The sequence below is a fragment of the Miscanthus floridulus genome, chromosome 19 (assembly GCF_019320115.1).
Source record: "Miscanthus floridulus cultivar M001 chromosome 19, ASM1932011v1, whole genome shotgun sequence".
NCBI lineage: Eukaryota > Viridiplantae > Streptophyta > Magnoliopsida > Poales > Poaceae > Miscanthus > Miscanthus floridulus.
Genome location: NC_089598.1, coordinates 117055841 through 117074808, shown reverse-complemented (window position 1 = coordinate 117074808; position 18968 = coordinate 117055841). Strand labels below are relative to the sequence as shown.

General features: G+C 46.9%; 2 protein-coding genes across 2 annotated transcripts; one reads left to right on the top strand and one right to left on the bottom strand.

Moving 5' to 3' along the window:
* Positions 1-557: 557 nt before the first annotated feature.
* Positions 558-1147, top strand: LOC136525194 (uncharacterized). The gene has a single exon (XM_066518184.1). It carries the CDS (start codon positions 735-737, stop codon positions 987-989), a length of 255 nt encoding a protein of 84 aa, XP_066374281.1. The 5' UTR covers positions 558-734; the 3' UTR covers positions 990-1147.
* A 9841-nt stretch (positions 1148-10988) lies between these two features.
* LOC136528349 (auxin efflux carrier component 2-like) lies at positions 10989-14536 on the bottom strand. The gene is made up of 7 exons (XM_066521298.1): positions 13481-14536; positions 13176-13351; positions 12728-13037; positions 11885-11970; positions 11633-11790; positions 11398-11474; positions 10989-11282 (listed from the first exon to the last, which is right to left on the bottom strand). Exons 1-7 carry the CDS (start codon positions 14497-14499, stop codon positions 11216-11218), a joined length of 1893 nt encoding a protein of 630 aa, XP_066377395.1. The 5' UTR covers positions 14500-14536; the 3' UTR covers positions 10989-11215.
* Positions 14537-18968: the final 4432 nt, after the last annotated feature.

Below are 18968 nucleotides of genomic sequence, written 5' to 3'. Positions count from 1 at the left end.
CCCCAAGGCCCCACAGGCCAAGCAGTACATGTGACCTATACAAATAAGCCCAGGCAAAAGCGGCCCGGTCGACGCGCGCATCTCCGCCGCGTCCTCTTGTCCCCGTCCACCGCCGAGCCTACCGCGCGCGCGCCATGCAAAGGCAGCTTGCTTTGCCGCCCCGCCCGGCCCTCACGTCAACCCGCACTCGACGACGGACGCACCATGCGCGCGCATGCTTCGCCGGCCCCCTCGTCCCATCGGCCCTCCACGCTCGTCCGCAACGACGACGACAGACTCGGCTGACGAGAGCCGCACTGGGCGGGCATGCAGGGCAGCGCCCACACACACATGACGATAAATCCCCCAGCGAGCTCACGCTCACGCGCGCCGCCGTACGCCAGCCATGGCAACCGCACCAACCACAAAGGCAGGAGAGAATTGATTGCGAGAACCCCACCGGAGTTAACACGCGAGCCCCACGTACCGGCACACAGCTAGCTAGCTCGATCGATCGCCGGCCAGCAGGCCAGCCAGCGCTTGCTGCACGGCAGCACCCGTGACGTGATGTGTCCTCAACTGACAAGAGCTAGCTAGCCCACAGCACCGAGCGATCTAGTACACGTCCTGCGGTCAAGCACACCTGCAGCTTCTACCCTCAGCTCGCTAGCTGTTGTCCTACTTGTATTGTTACGTCCCTGCACAGAGAGTGTGAGAGTGAGAGAGAGCCAGAGGGCGAAGTGAGGCCGGGATTGATGGCGGGGATGGCTGCGGCGGGAGGGTCGTCGTCGTCCGGCGCGGCGATGCTGTGCGGCAAGGAGGAGAAGGTGCTGGGCGTGCAGAAGGCGCCCGGGAGCTGCCCCTACTGCGGCGGCGGGGTGGCGGCCACGGACGTGGAGGCCAAGTGGGTGCTCTGCTGCCTGCCGCTCTGCCGCAGGACCAAGCGGAGGTTCGCCTGCACCGCCTGCGCCAGGCGCCTCGTCACCTACCCGGCCATTCTGCATGACTAGAACAAGATCGACATCGATCGTCAGCCGTCCGGCCCTTCCTATCCCTTCGATCCGTTCTTCTATCTTCATCATCTCCTCCGGCACTCCGGTCTCCGATCCAGACGAAGCGATCGAAGAGATGTGGTTTTGGTGGTCGCCCGTTTTGGTAAGAAGTTGAACTCGAACTCGAACTTGTTGGCAACTTTAACCTACTAGCTAGTAGATCGGTTTTCAGAGCGGATATATATGCTCTTGGCGTTTTCGAAGTTGGTTTTTTTTTTTTTTTTTGCTATTATGAGATCGAAGGCTCGTGGTTAAGCTATCCAAAGGATGTTCTTTTATCTTCGTTCACACATTCGCGCTGCCGATCGATGGATTGCTTGTTCAGAGAAAACACACAAAAAAAATTGCGGTTTTTCTTTGGCCGTCACCTACATACGTCTACGTACGGTGCTCGGTGCGTGTCGCCTGTCGCGGACTCTCGATCAGCCCGATCACACGGTTAACCCGAGCGAAAAAGACGTACCCCCTCCAACGTCTACGAAGTGAGTCCAAGTGTGTGATGGCAGATTCCCTCTGGATTTGCGTGGACTATCTGTATCTGGTGCACAACGGTGTCATTGTCGATCCATTGATAGAGCCTGCAGCCTCCGGGTTAACGCGGACCCGGCCTTCCTCTCGCCATTGAGTGGTGGCGAAAAGGACGCCACAGGAATCTCCTGCGCGCCATACACCCCTCCTACCTTCGCTTCGCTGCCATCTCACGTGTCATATCCTGCTCCTCCTCCTTCACTTCTTTTCCTGTGTCCGCTTCCTTATGCCATCGGTTGCCACTAGGTAGGGCTAGGAGTAAGAGGGCTGCTAGGTACCGCGCAGAGCGCGCGGGAGGGTTTCCCGCTCCCAGCCTGGCAACCGCAAGGAAGTGGGGGGACCGCAAGCACAGGAAGTGTGTGTGTGTGTGTGTGTGTGTGTGTGGGGTGGGGGGGGGGGGGGGGGGGGGGGGGGGGGGGGGGGGGGGGGGGGCACGAGTACATTGATTTACGTGCGGTATAGATTAAAAAAAGTCATAACTACTAAACCGTCCATCTAAATTAAATTTTGATTGCATCGTTGTGTTTCTTAACGAACATTAATTTTATAAAGATAGAATATTTTCTTTTATTGAGTAGAGATGATGTTCTATATTTATAGAACAATATTCCATCTTCGTAAAAAAAATATTCTCTGTTTAGAAGAACAGTATTCTAGTTTTAGGTTCATAGAATTGATATTATAATATACATAAAAATAAATACATAATATAAAATAAAAAATTAAAATCTAGAGCAAAGAAAAAATAAAAATAAAAACACGTAATAGAAAAAAAAAATAAGAAAACATCACATGGATACTTTTTAAATATCCTAAAATATATTATAGAACATCATATGTATACTAAATGAATATCACTGAATACATTGTAGAACATCACTAAATATATCATAGAACACCACATTGTACTAAGTGAACATCGCTAAATACACCATAGAACATCACTAAAATACATTATATATTACGTGAACACCACTAAAAACATCATAAAACATCACATGTATATTAAGTGAACATCAATAATACACCATAGAACATCACTAAATACATTATAGAACATCACATATATATTACGTAAACATCACTAAATACATCATACAACATCATATGTATACTGTATGAACATCATAAAAAACACCTATAACATCACATGTAGATTACATGAACATTGCAAAAATACATTATAAAACATTACATGTATATGATGTGAACACAAAAAAACATCACATGTACAACACGTGAACAAAAAAAATAAAAAACATCACATGTATACTATAAAAACATCACAAAAACCAACATAGAACATCATAAAAAATAATAAGAAAAGAAAAGAGAAGAAAAGGAAAGGAAAAAGAAAAAGAAAAGTAAAAAAATAAAAAGTATAATAATAAACATACAAAAACAGAAAAAATGGAAAAGAAATAAGAAAAAAGAAATAAAATTAAAGAACAAATAAAATAATTATAAAAACATGATTACAAAAAGACACAAATAAAATAAAAACAAATGATAAAAACATGATTAACAAAGGATAAATATATAGAAAAATAAAAGAAATAAATAACTTAAATAAGGACAAAAAAAGAAAAATAAATTAAGAATGACAAAACATAGAAAACTAAAAAGGAAAGAAAAAGTAATAATAAATAGAAGCAAGAAAAAACAATGAAAAGAAATCAAAAGAAAAAAAGAAAAGATAAAAATAGAAGATGTATAACGTGTGAACATAAAAAAAAGGAAAGGAGAGAAAAAAGAAAAGAGAAATAGAAACATAAAAATATAAAAAATGAAAAGATAATAAAAAATGACATAAAACAATAAAAGGAAATAAAAATAAACCATGAAGCACGAAAAGAAAAAAGATTAAGAAAAGAGAAAAGAAAAGAAATAAGAAGAATAAGAAAAAAAAAGAAAAAGAAAATAAGATAAACTATCGTATCTGGGCTTCACGCGCGGCACTCGAACGTTTCCCGCGCACTTCCCGCCGTCCCACGCCGAACGCGCTTCCCGCGCTCCGTTCGGCGGCAGCATCGGACCCGATGATTCCCGTAGGAGTAAAGGGTTTAGGACTTTAGGTTTTCAGGTTTATATAGTTCGATCTTCGATGGTTGTCACAATTTTGAAGCTACCTATATGGTTAAAAGGATGTCCGGGTGGCAGGGTAGCCAAGACGAGGCGTCGGGGCACCATTGTTTGGGCGGTGGGAGATTGTAAGCAACACTCCTCAACTGGTTCACAGGATCACTCGAATTAGATACAATCGGAGCATAGGACCTCAGGAGAGAGCGAGGTCTCAAGTTCAGCAAGCAATTGGGAAGGAAGAACTAGAGAAGGGCACCTAGAAGGATCTAGAAGTTCCTAGAAGTACAGCAGAGGAGGAGCTCGTGGTAGATGGAGAGAAGAAGATGAACAGACGCGTCCACGAAGAAGTCTCTGAATAATTCTTTCAACACCCTTCTCTCTGGCTGATGGTTTCCCTTTTAACACTGCTATTGCTTGCCTGATAGCCTGGTCTCACCTGGCAGCCTCTCCGTACACATACACATATACTGACACATATGTAGTCTCGTTTTGGGTACGACAGAGTGGAGGAGGCGGCGACATAGGGCGACCAATAAAATGGCAACATAGAGCGTTAATTATTGTCAGCCCTAGGTGACAGAAGTGGTCATGAGTCTTTGGTTTGGTGAAAGCGTTGGCGTCTAGGCAAGACGCGGTCCATGGGGGTCAGATTGGATTGGATCAGATGAAGGTAGTTAGATAAGCGACAATCAAGAAGTAGGTAGAAGAAGATGGACGGTGTGAGTGGTAGCCTGTTATTTTGCTCAAAATGTCTATTTTAGCTCTCTACTATCAATGGAATCTAACAGCCTGTTCGGCTGGGGCTGAAACGATCGTATAAGATTGTGGATTATTACTACTGGCTGGTTTGGTGTGAAAGAAAAATAGTATTCTGGCTAAAAATTTATGATCATTTACGATCAAGCGAATATGCTGTAGTTTTCCCTTTTAACTCTATAGACTCGATAACTTGCCTTCCTCAGCTCTCAAACCATTTACATTACTTCCCTACCCATGTTGAAATTGGGTTTTAAGGTGATTTCATCCTTTTTGGTTAAGATCTGTAAACCATAATAAATAATATATTTCAAGCTCCTAAGAATCCCAAAAAAGAATATGTCGGTGCAGAAAGTGATCAACCCGTAAATATTTATAGTTTTGTTGTACATTGTGATCGAAGGTGGCCTAGCACTCATTGACACATGGTTTATACTGGTTCAGACAACATGCCCTACGTCCAGTTTGAGTCGGTCGGTAACTTTATTCCTGAGCCCAGGTGCTCGAAGTTTGCTGTGGGGTTACAAACGGAAGAGAGAAAGATGGGGGTATAAGAGATCCGGTCGAACTCTGGTCTGAAGGGGTGAGAGTGACGGGAGCTCCACTATGTGCTAAGTATTTGAGCGTGCGCTCTGTGTAGCTTTAGAGTGTCTAAAACTACAACGGATGAATCGATGTAAGTGAACTGAGGGATCCATCTGTTGGAAGAGAGCGCATTCTCTTTTATAGATGAAGGAGATGGCCTTACAAGAGAGAGAGTTTACGTATGTTAAGTCTTACTGCCCACGCCGTCGGGTACAAGATGATTGTAGGCGCCCCTAACACTGTTAATGTTAGATGCATGTGGGAGGTTGTGTCGTCTTCTTCTGGTATGGTAGACGTCGGTGCCTATCATACTGTTGATGCCTAGAGGTACATATGGGGTTTTACCATGTTCGCCCGGTATGGTAAATATCGGCGCCCGCGACACTGCTGATGCCCAGAGGCATGTGGGGGGAGCCTTACCGTGTTTGTCTGGTATGGGAGTTGATGGCGCCCACAACACTGTAGAGAAAATATCGGCGCCCACAACACTGCTTGGGTTCTGATATGCCAGGAAGGTTGCAGGGTACTGTCTTGCAGGTGCACAGGATACGATGCTCGGTATTGCTGTTGACTTTGAGCGTCCTTCTTTACTTGTTCCGCCCGTTGACTGGTCCTTATCGAGCAGACGTCCCCGGTCGGTTGGTCCTAGTTGGCTCCGACTGTGCCAGTTGGAGAGGAGCTGTAAGCAGAGGTTCGGTGTATTCCTGGTCGGAGACGTGGGTCGGAGTCGGAAGTGATGTTTGGCCAGGCCTTCTGGTCGGAAAGGTGGGCCAGAACCGGAAGCGAGCGTTGTTCCTCTTTGGCCAGGCCTTCCGGTCAGAGCGGCGGGCCGGAGTCGGAAGCGAGCGTTTGTTCCGCCTTAGCGAGGCCTTCTGGTCGGAGATTGGATCGCCCTTCTGACCTATCGTCTAGGTATTTGGGCCGGCCCAGAAGTTGCATGTCGTTCGCAATGTTGTCTGCTGGGCCAAACTTTTGATGGGAAGCCAGTTCATGAGGGACCCCGGGTTTATGAACCCGACAGAATCCGAGAGACATATTGGGACACAAGAATCATAAACAAAATATTTAGAGCCCTATCTTTGTAAGCTTTCAAAAGTTGAATTTAGCTCTGGAAAATATTAAAAAATATCCAGCCTAAAACATTCTAAATAATGTTTTAAGAACATTTTATAATATCCCACAAAAAAAATATGAGATGGAACTAGCTTGAATGCAACATACATTCATGCTGGTTGAATATCGTGTTTTTGTTATGAAAAGTTTGCAAACTGTAATTAGACATCGGTTAAAAAGTTTTAGGATCTCTATAATTTTTTAGATATTTCTTCCATGTTTCTAGAGATAAATCTAACTTTTGGAAACTTTTAGAGATATTTCTTGAGCTCTAAATATTTTATTCAGATTTCTAGTATGCCAATCTATGTCTAGGATTTTTCTTACAATTTGTCTGAGCTTGAAGATATTTTCTTGGTTTAAAAACCTTATCAGGTGTTCACTAGATTTGATTTTAAAGCAAAAAGGATACAACCACGTTGCAAGCCACTGTAACGGGGCAAGGTACACGGAAGTAATTGAAATGATTTTGAGAGTCGAAAGAAATAATTTGTTTGCTTTCTGAATTTCGATCAAACGTGAACTCAGGCGACAGTTGACAAACCTTTTGTGACCAAGGCAAGGTGGTTTCGAGAGTCCAAAGACACAAGTTATGGTTTTGAATTTTGAGGAACAAACATAAACTTCGACAAATACTTTAGGAGAGTAATAAAATATTATTTTCTATTTTATCATCTACTCCACCGTTCTTCTAAATTATAGTTAAATAATAAGTCAACTTATTTTTTAATACATACACATTTTTATACTAAGAAAAACTATATATGTTCAAAAAATTAACAAACTATAATCGATAATGCTACAAACAAGACGTCCGACGCCAACGACTCGCTGCGGACGGACGCATGACGTGACGTGCACCGTAACTTTGACTCCCTCCGTCTCTTATTCTCATCCGGACATCGCTGGCTCACTTCGCTCGACCTTCTATCCACCGTGCCCTGACCTTGTGCCGTTCATTCGCTCCTCACTCTCGCGACGCCGCACGCCCCACCTGCATCGCTCGCTCCTCTCCCCCATCCATTGTGCCCCTACCCGCACCTCGCTCCTCGCTTCGGCCGTGTGCCGCACCGCCCGCTCCCTCTCGTAGCACGTGCCGCTCATCAGACTGAGCCAAGGCCAGTGCTTGTGGTGATGCTCACGCGCGCCACTGGTGCTGGTTGCTGGTGGTGCTCGTGCGCCTCCGATCTGACCTCTACAGCTGACATCGACCGACCTAGGCTTTCCTCCCCTATGTTGCAAATGTATGTTTTCAGGTGTTTCAGTCGTTTCAAAGGTATGTTGTGGTTATTTTTTATGGATTTTGCAAAAGTAGATCGGGGATATTGCATATGTTGTAAGTGTTTCAGAGGCATGTTGCAAGTGTTTGTTCAAAATGTTTCATTTGTCCCAGACATACGTTGCAAGCGTTTTGATCTGGATGTTTGCATATGTTTCACACATATGTTGCAACAACACGTTCCATATGTTTTATCTGTTTTAGATGTACGTTGCAGGTGTTATATCTGGATGTTGCATATGTTACAATGACTATGTTGCAAGTGTATATTTCAAACGTTTTATTTATTTCAATTATATGTTGCAATTGTTCTATCTGGGTGCACGGCCGGCCTTGAGGGCGGGCAAGCGGGGCGGTCGCCCTGGGCCCCCAATCCTATGGGGCTCCACCTCAGGTATACACGTATACAGCTATGCCTTCGTTTGCAGGGAAGAGTCGGAGGGAGATTGGCTTTCCTGTATGCTTTCGTTTACTCGTTAAGGCCCACGGCACCCGCAGGGAAGAGTTGGAGATTGGCTTTCGTGATTGGCTTCCGTATGAACTGAGTGTGCACCAATATGGCGAAGTCCCCAAAACCACCCCCAACGTCCTTTTATTTTATTAGATTTTACCTCAGCTAATAATCCCATGCTACTAACATGTCATCAAGAAAATATGCTTCCGACACTGAGAAAAGAACTAGTTGAGATCTATACAACATCTCAAGAGAGGTTAAATGACATAAAAAATGGGATCTTCAACATTATAAACTAGGTTTACTTGTGATATCAACAATAGAAAACAATAATTTTCTACTGATTTAAAATTTTTATCGGGGCCGGCGGTCCTCGACAAAGGGGCTTAGCTCCGAAACTTTTATGGTAATTTATAATATATATGAGTTGTTTTTTTTTTATGAATATCATTTTTGGGCTTGTATTATTTAAGTGTTCATTAGTAATATTTCGTCATTCATGCGCTTTTTTTCTCGAATACGTAAAAGAATTTTGTCGTTCATGTGTATATATAAGGGCCCCAATTTTTTTGTTTCGCCCTGGGCCCCTTAAAACTCAGGACCGGCCCTGTCTGGGTGTTGCAAAAGTAGATTTATATGTAGGGCTATTTAGCGATGAAGAGAAAGCTAGTGCAGGTAGCCATGGCACTGTCGGCTATAAGCTAGCGGTAGCGCGCCATTGAAGGACGTGTAGGTGTCTGCCCGAATGCGGGACTGGGACCTGACGTCCCGGCGCTACCCCAACTATAATACGTGCTGAGTCCCCTCCAATGCGTGCGATGGCAGTGGAATGGACCTGTCCTCACTCCTCACGGCGGTGCCATCGATCCACTAACAACAAAGGCAACGCTCCTCTCGCTGCCGAGGACTGAGCCCACCCACCGGCCCAGTCATCTGAACCATCCGGCCCGAACAAGAAACGGGATGCGGAAACGGCCCGCCCGATCCATTTCTGGACCACTTTACCTTCATCTTTCTGGCAACCAAATGTTTACACAATTGCTTATCACGAAGCTAATCAAGCTATATGATCTGTCAACTGTCATCGAGGTAAACTGATGGAACCAGGAGAGTAAAAAAAAAAAAACTGGACGTGTGGGAAAAGTCACACCGGGCATTGCATTAAGAAGAAGAACCTTCTCACACAAATCCAGAAAACCCTTGAACCCCTGCCCCACCCATACACAGCGGCACCGTCGCCATGTGAGAACGGACCGGTCCTTAGACCTGTGCTTTGGCGTGGGACAGATGAGGGGATTTTTTTAACCCCAGCCTAAAATTCATTTCCACGGAGAGTCCTACGACCTGAGAAATGTCGCCGAGACGCTCTACCAGAGGAGAGTACTCGTAGCATATCTGCGCATGGAGTGGACAAGATCGGTACAGAGATGCCTGCTGTTCAAGCGATGAGCTCAAGATTTCTGATATCCAAATCTTTCTTGAGATTCCAAGACTGATGTGGAGTGCTTGACTAACCGGTGCCGCAGCATATAGCATAGAGCATACTACTACATCAATTATCATCCCCAGACAACCTGAGCTGGTTAAGTGGTTAATTATTGCCACTGCTTCCTTCGATTAGAATCCGTTGACTGCTGGCCTCTACCACCGGTTACTTTTGCTGACATTTGGAGTCAATCTCCAATCAACGAACCACCCAACTTGCAATGTTTTACCTTGTCTACTCCACGCATTTTTTTTTTGGCAATTCGCCACTCATACTGAGGCCCTATTTGGTCCTTTAGTCACTGGATTAAAGTTTAGTCACCTTTTAGTCATCCCTAGAGGACTAAAGGGACTAAACGTCTAAACTACTTAACCTTTTAGTCACTATGTTTAGTATTTTAGGGACTAAAACTGATTAAAAGGTGGTGACTAAACATTAATCACTCCAAACCAAACAGGCCCTGAATCGACTTCATACAATTCATGACACTCCCTTTTCATATCAGATATTCACATTAAGTGGCAACTTTTGACACCCTTCCTCACCTATAGTCCGGGCTCTGAAGGCGGCCTTCATGAGGCAATCAAGAATCATGATTAAAATAACCAGACTAAAGACTAATTATGTAATCACTCATTAAAATAAGTTCAGAGCTTGGTTGATCTAGACAATATAGTAGTATGATGATGCATGCAACAAAGGACAGACCACTAGCATGCAGCAGCAAAAACAAAACAGAGGTTTCACATGCGTTTGAGCAGACCATCTGCTAGCTGACATTTGACCCTATCACAGTTAACCACCACTAATTGAGTTGGGCAGACAAGGAAAAGAAAAATGGCAACAACATTAACAATCACAAGAAGATGCTTCCTCATGTGGTCCACCGCTGAATCCCTAGAAGCCAGTGCGTGCGTGCGTGCCTGCCTGCATCGCTTTGGACTCTTCAATGCAAGCTGCATAATGCCTTTACACATCAAAAGACAATCCACACGGTAAAGTTTCGAGGTATCACATCAGATGTCATATAGGGTGTTATACGAGGTGTTCGGATACTAATAAAAAAATAAATTACATAATCCGTCAATAATCCGCGAGATGAATTTATTAAGTTTAATTAATCCGTCATTAGTACATATGTTACTGTAGCACCACATTGTCAAATCATGAACTAATTAGGCTTAAAGATTCGTCTCACAAATTAGTCGCAAACTGTGCAATTAGTTATTTTTTAGTCTATATTTAATACTCTATGCATGTCTCAAAACATTGGATGAGATATGGAGTAAACTTTAGGGGAGAAACTAAGCCAGGCCTAAATCAACAATGCTGAAACTAGATACTACTACTAGCTTGCTAAGCATAATCCATGGCAGATACAGATTCAGAGTTTAGCGTCCAGAGTTACTACTAGTATCTGGAAAGTTGCACGCAGGCAGGGAGCCAGAGACTGAGTCGAAGCAAAGCTACAGGCAGGCATGAACTCTCTCCCAAAAGATGTCAGGCTGGATTGGTCTGACGATCTTGCCATGCAATTTGAGAACCACTTCTATTACTTTATCCCTATTTGTATGAGATCAGGCAGAAATTTGCAGATCATGTGTCTCTGGACAAAGGAATCAACTGGTAGGAATCTTTAGTACCAAGTTGCCCGGTTAACTGTTCAATCTTCCGTACTCAAAGCTCTAACCTTTACTTTGAATCTAAAACAGTAACAAAAGAAATATAAAAAAATAGAATCAAGGATTTTTTTTCCTCCTCTGCATTTCTCTATAGGGTCCTATTTAGCTTCCCCTATTTCTCTGCTCAGATGATCTTCAGGTCTTCAAGATATCCAATTTGTCACTTTGCATGCATTCACTGCTACATTCCTAGAATCCTACTTCTGCCTACCCAGAAATCTAAATTCCAAGAAGAACATAGTAGAGTATTGTGATTGGAAGCGCGATGAGCATCCCGAATATAACCCTGAAAAAATCACATTGCAAGCATACAAGATGTTAACTTGCTGCAGTTACATAAACCAACAGCTAATATAAGCATAAGATGTATATCTGCAAAGTTTGAGCATAGAATTGCTTACGCTGTGCTAAGTATTTGAGGATGGCAGTTGTATTCCTTGGCAAACACAAAGGGAACGATGCCTTGTGGAAGTGCAGCCTGTTGATCAATCACACGTACGTTTTACAGTAATCAGCATGATTGTCACTTATCCCCCCCCCCCCCCCCCCCCCTTCTTTTTTTTGAAACGAATCACTTGTCACCTTAGAAAGGCTTGAAAATTAGAGCAGTACGATATTATGGTGTTGGTGGCCAACCTGAACGATGGCAACGTGCAGGAGCACTCCCCGGAGCCCAATGGCGATGGAGGTAGCCGCGATCACCGCCGGACCAGTCAAAAATCTCACCGCCATGGCGAACGTCGCCACCCTCTTACCGCAAGAGATGATCTTTGGTTGCAGAGCCATGAACAGACCTAGGTCAAATGTTGCACCGTCAGAATTTCTCGGTTGAAGTAAATAACATCTCTAATAGTCTAATGAACAAGCATCAAAATGCCAACGGTGTACCTAAGCTGAACATAGCCATGCCTAGCCCTGCATCGGACAATATAGATATTGATCCCTTTATAATTGAGGGCATCTGGATGTTAAACCTGAAATTTCAGAAATAATATTTGTTAATCCATCCATGTTAACCAGTAGTATCGCCCTGTTCGTTTGGGCTTGTTTGGCTTGTTTTCAGCCAACGAACAATATTTTTCTCTCACACCAAATCAACCAAAGTCATAGCTTATAAACCAAACACGACTAAGCGAACATGCTGATAATTTTTGCATGATAACAGAATCAATGTATTGCAGATGCTGGTATATATAGCATGTGCCACTCTCTCCTAGAAATGCCTGCTGTTTTCATCAGCTCCCCTCTAGATGTGCGGATAAAATAGTTCACGACGCGTGCATATAATTGTGCCTTTTCAAGGACACGACGCATCGTGCATTTTAGTCCATGGATGGTGGATGAGCTTGTCTGTCGATCATGTCTGCGCCGTCCAGATGGATGGAGACAAACACGGCAGTCGCGGCTGATTTGGTCTGCTGCAAAGCTCCAGGCCTCACACATAAGACCTGCATCTGCGTGTGCATCTTCCCTGCATGTGCCAGATCCGAGACGGACGTACCTCTCATGTGCTCTCACATGCAAATGCTAATCCTAGGGAGAGTAACAAGCAATAATCTTGATTTATTTCGTATCTCGACAAGTCTCCCTTTGGATTCGTTAAATCTTTCTGGAATTGAACTGCTATACTTTTGGAATTCATGTAGGAGCTACTCATGCATGCATGATGAATCCATGGCTGGATATGTAGGAGCTAGCTAGCTAGCAAGCGGTGTTAAGGTTTGCACGCACCTGAACGAGACGAGGGACCAGATGAGGCCGATGAGGCTGGAGTAGGTGTTGGGGTTCCTGATGAGCTTCCGCCACACCATGATGAGGATGAGGCGCGTCATCACGCTCGCCGGCGGCATCGGGTGCGCGGCCTCCTCCAGCCCCGGCGCGTCGGCGCCCTTCTTGCGCGGGGCCACGTACGGCGAGCCCGACACGGGGAACTTGGCGGCCAGGCCCGTCGCGGGGCTCTTGAGGCCGTCCTCGATCTCCAGGTCGCCGCCGTTGGCCGCGGGGTCCGGCTTCTTGGCCGGCGTCACAGTCCCACTCACGCCTGAATTAAGTAGATGACACTTGATCACTACTTACTAATGCTAATGACCTTAATTAGAGTGTGCTGCGATCACCATCACCGCCTGTTGTGAGTTGTGAGTTTGTGACAGAGGAATGTTGGTATGGTATGGTGTGTCACCTTTTGGGGTGGCGCCGTCGACCGGCATCGGTGGCGGTGGCGCGGCAGCGAAGTCGGTGGAGGCGGCGTGGTTGACGGCGTTGCGGAGGTTGGCCTCCGACACGGGCGACGCGCTGGAGCTCCACACGAACATGTGCAGCTCCTTGTTGGAGTTGGAGCCCCCGAGCTCCTTCTTCCTAATAATATCATCGTTGCCAAATGAAAATGTCAGGTTTACCATCATTAGCAGATCACATACATACATAAGACGAATTGCAAGGAAGCACTAGCGAACAAAAAAACTTGGGGACAGTGCACTGACGTACCGTGGCGGTGGCATCATGCCGGGGTTGGGCGCGGGGTACGCCATCGCGTCACCGCCGCTCTTCCCAGTCGCGAACTTGTTGGCCACCTGCTCGTCGAGCCCCGGCGCGCGTGCGCCGGCGGCGCCGGGCTGCGCGAGCGGGCTGGCCATCTTGCTGCCGTTGAACATGGCGTAGAAGTCGGACTGGTTGAAGCTGGAGCCGCGGGGCGTGGGCTCCCGCGACGTCTGCAGCGAGTAGATCTCGACGCCCGTGAGGTTGGAGGCGCGCGGGGTCATGGCCGAGGACGGGCCGTAGGGGCGGCCGTACCCGACGCCGGAGCGCGCGGCCCCGTAGCCGCCGCCGCCGCCGCCCGTGGTGGACGCGGAGGCCGAGCGTCGGATGACGACGTGGACGCGGCCGTCGCTGCCGACCTCGGCGTCCGCCTGCAGCGCCTCGCGGCCGTTGAGCGAGACGACGTCGGAGTCGACCCTGAAGGAGGCGATGCTGGCGCCGACGTCGGGCGGGAACTGCTCGGAGATGAGCGCCTTGGCGCCGCGGTACTCGAAGAGGAAGAGCATGAGCGTGTACCAGATGACGCTCTGCAGCACCACGATCTGCACCATGAGGTTGCCCGAGAAGTCGCCGTACATGGCGCGGAGCAGCGGGATTCCCATCACCAGCGTGTTGGGCAGCGTGGACAGCGAGAAGAGCGTGATGGTCCAGTCCAGCGACGCCGCCGCCGCGCCACGGCGGTAGCGGGAGAGCACGTTGTGCCACACGGCCAGCGCCGCCAGGATGACGAGCTTCTGGAGCGAGTCGGCCGCCAGGAACCGGTACTGCATCGCGTAGGGGTCGCAGCTGGAGATGAAGTGGAAGGAGAGCAGCGGCACGGCGAAGACGGCCACGAAGCGGTTGATGCCCGAGCACTGGTCCGGGGTGAAGATGCCCCACCACCGCACCGACCCGTACGCCAGGAACATGGCCACGTACAGCGGCACGATCGCCGCCAGTACGTCGTAGATGTCCCGCCCGGTGATCATCGCGGCGGCGACGACGCAGACGCTGACAGCTGCAGCTTAGCTTAGCTGTTCTGTTCCTTTGGTTTTCTACAAAGATCTGCTGGTAGCTGACGACGCTCTCTCTCAAAAACAAATTAAGTGTGAGACCAGAAGTTGAAGAGATAGTTTATATAGGAGGCGATCGATGCTCGCGCTACAGGTTCTTTATAAGATAATCGCAGACGACTCACAGAGTCACAGTGTTCGTACTCCACTAATTGAGCTGTTAATCAACTAGCACGGTATGCGAGCATGGTTGTGTAGTGTACGTAGAGAATCCAAGGGGCGGCGTACACAGTTGCGTACACTACACTGCGTAGCTGCAGGCCGCGACGGGTAAACACTACTGTCGTATTCCTGTGTGGCTACGGCTACTAATTGTAGGCAGCACAACCTGAGCCCTAGCTAGACTAATTGTGATGGGGACCTCACACTGATCAAGGACGACCCATGGTGCACGCACGCACACTGATCAAGGACGGTCTTGACATGGATATAAAAGAGACTTTAGGCTCCGTCCGCAACTGATCGATCCAGAGAATTGCACGCAGAGGCGCACGGCAGTAGTACGTACGACCAGAGATGCGGCACCGGTTGGCGGTTGGCCTGCTGCAGTCACGTTGCAAATTGCACGACGCGACTCCGACAAGGCGATATGGTCGCATCCGTGGTAAAGTGTTGGACAGGAGGCAGTTACCGTTAGATCTTTAGGGTCGCGGCCACACCGTAGAAAGATTTTGACTATATAGGATTGAAACCATGACTAAGAGTAACTCCAACGAAGAGACCCAAATACAACACTCATTTGGTATTATAGGTTGTCTACAGTGAAAAAACGATGGACCCAAATATCTCCTCTCCAACGGAGAGACCCAAATCCACCGCCGCGCCCCTCCTGCTGGGCCGTATGACGCCGCGCGCCCTCACGGACCTCGGGGCCGGCAGCGTCCTCAACGCCGGGGGAAGCACGCCTCGCGACCGAGCCTCCCCCGCGCGACTGGGCCGCCGTGGTCGACGGCATGCAGCGCCTCGCTCTCTCCTCCCACCTCTGTGTCCCCATCCAGCGTGGCGGCGCGCCCGGCTGGGCCTCGGCGGCGGCTAGCCCCCTCCTCGCCCCTCTCCTCCTTCGGCCGTGCGTCTCTCTCTCTCTCTCTCTCCACCAGCCCCCCGCGGTGCTCGCCCGCCAGCGCTCCGGTGCGTCCAGGCCTCGGCGGTGTCCGCAGTCGCGACCGGGCGTCCGCGGTGCCCGCCCCCCGGCACAGGCGCGGGAGCCCCTTCCTCGGCCGGCGGCGCTAGGGCGAGCGCGCCCCCTGGCGGCGGCCTTGGGCGAGCGCCCCCTCCCCTGGCGCGGCGGCGCCCACCACCACGGCGCAAGATTTTTGCGTCGTCTCTCCTCGACGACGCTTTTTTGCGTTCTTGCCGGCGTCGGACGCAAAATGGGTTCCTTGAATGGGTCTTCTGTTGGAGCGTGATTTTGATAGGCAAAAGTACTGTGCGTGACCGATTTTGCGTTTGCGGCTTCTCATTGGAGACAGTCTAAGGCCCTGCTTGAGCGCATGGCAAAGCAGTTTTTGCTATGGAATCCAAATAGGGGGCTAAAAGTGAATAAATGGTTAAAAACTGGGCTAAAATTTTTTGCTCCCAAAGAGGTCCTAAACTGGGCTAAACTCCCTCAGGGTGGGCGCTGAGCGCCCCATACCCCTTGTCGCCCGCATGCATGGCTGTGCATGGATAATTAAATAAGTGTAAATCAGTCATCATAGATTAGAGGACTAAAATTTAGCCCATAGATCCAAACAGCCCAGCAGGACTAAAGTTTAGGTCCCTGGACTAGTGATCCAAACACCACCTAAGTGTGCGTCTTGCTTTTGTAAAAACATATCAGATCCAATCGTTTTAGATAACGAATCTGAATCACTTTGGGACATTGTTTTGGCTCGGCCGGATTCTAAAAAAGAGGAATATTTTTTCATTCAAAATTCATTTAAATACATATGGTTAAAAAATCATAACTTTTTTGTCGGTTAAGAACAAATTAAATATAAATATTTTAGATTGGTGCACTTAAAAAGGTTTAAGCAAAAAATTTTTTGATAGCTACACAGGAGAAGCAAGAAACAGAAACACTCCAGCCCCCCTGGGGCCGTTTCACGTGCGTAGGCCAAAAAGTTAGAATCCTTTCAAGCGTTTCTCACCGGAAGCCTTGTTTAGTTCAAAAAGGTTTTCTCAAAAAGTGCTACAGTAGCTATCGCATCGAATCTTACGATACGTGCATGAAGCATTAAATATAGACGAAAAAAACTAATTACATAGTTTGATTGAAAATCACGAGACGAATGTTTTGAGCCTAATTAATCTATGATTGAATACTAATTGTCAAATAAAAACGAAAGTAGTACAGTAGCCAAATTTTCAAATTTCACCCAACTAAACACAGCCTCATTTCACCTCTTCTCTATCTGGAAGGGATTCTAGTGTTTCAGCATAGAATCTAAAATGTTCCAAGTTAATTACCAAACGGACCCTAAAAGGGTAAATAGACTTAAACACTCAATTCTCGAGGTATTCTTGATCCATATTAACAAGGTAATTGTAGGCAGTACAACCTGAGCCCTAGCTAGACTAATTGTAGGCAGTACAACCTGAGTTACGGGTAAACAATGCGTGCAAGCTCGAGGACGCTCGAGACAACAGACAAGCTCCATGGGCCATGGACCCATGGTGCACGCATGCACACTGATCAAGGACGGTCTTGACATGGATATAAAAGAGACTTTAGGCTCCGTCCGCAACTGATCGATCCAGAGAATTGCACGCAGAGGCGCACGGCAGTAGTACGTACGACGACCAGAGATGGGGCACCGGTTGGCGGTTGGCCTGCTGTAGTCTCGTTGCAAATTGCACGACGCGACACCGACAAGGCGATATGGTCGCATCCGTGGTAAGACTGTCCACAGCGTAGCGATGTAAAAAAAAAAAAAGTATATCTGACACCGGGCATCTTCAATCCCCCACAGTGTTGGCACGGATGCTTGCATGTGCGTGAACTCTGACCACAGTACATCTCTTTCCTTTTTCGATGCTTGTCTGTGCCTGAGATATAATTTTTTATTGGTTTAGGCATAAGTGAACGCACTTACCATGGTGCCTGAAAAATTGAACCGCATCGGCCGCTACAATGTTCAGCACCGGTGCTGAAACACTATCTCTCCTCTTTCAGCACCGGCAAAAGCTCACGTTGTGGCCAGTCTAAAGTGTTGGACAGGAGGCGGCTGTTACCGTTAGATCTTTAGGGTCGCGGCCACACCGTTGAAAGATTTTGACTATGTAGGATTGAAACCATGACCTGTTTGATCCCATGGCAAAACAGTTTTGCCGTGGGATCCAAACAGGGGTTAAAAGTGAGTAAATGGTTAAAAATTAGGCTAAAATCTTTTGCTCCTAAAGATGCCTTAAACTGGGCTAAACTCTCTCAGGGCGGGCACTGGACGCCCCATACCCCTTGCCGCTCGCATGCATGACTATGTATGGATAATTAAATAAGGGTAAATCAGTCACTGTAGATTAGAGGACTAAAGTTTAGCCCATGAATCAAACAGCCCAGCAGGACTAAACTTTAGGGGCTAAACTTTAGTCCTTGAACTAGTGATTCAAACACCACCTAAGTGTGCGTCTTGCTCTTGTAAAAATATTTCAGATCCGGTCGTTTTAGATAACGAATCTGAATCACTTAGGACATCGTTTTGGCTCGGCCGGATTTAAAAAAAGAGAATATTTTTCATACAAAATTCATATAAATACATATGGTTAAAAAATCATAACTTTTTTGTCGGTGAAGAACAAATTAAATATAAATATTTTAAATTGGTGCACTTAAAAGGGTTTAAGCAAAAAAAAAAATGATAGCTACACAGGAGAAGCAAGAAACAGAAACACTCCAGCCCCCCTGGGGCCGTTTCACGTGCGTAGGCCAAAAAGTTAGAATCCTTTCAAGCGTTTCTCACAAGAATCGTTTCACCTCTTCTCTATCTGGAAGGGATTCTAGTGTTTCAGCATAGAATCTAAAATGTTCCGAGTTAATTACCAAACGGACCCTAAAAGGGTAAATAGACTTAAACACTCAATTCTTGAGGTATTCTTGATCCATATTAACAAGGAAACTGCCATGGACAACTCTGGCTTGCAAAGGTGCATTCTTATTACTATGCGAGCCTGTAATCCGGTGCTAATGCAATCTTCTTGATCATATCCCATAAAGGACTATTTGGGTATAGGTGTGAATTTAGCAAAATGAGGCACCAGGGTCACCATCAAGGCATCAAAGAAACTATCAGCCTGTTCGTTTCGGCTGAAACGATCGTGGATTATTACTGCTGACTGGTTTGGTGTGAGAGAAAAATACTGCTCTGGCTTATAATCCACGATCGTTTACGACCAAGCGAACATGCTGT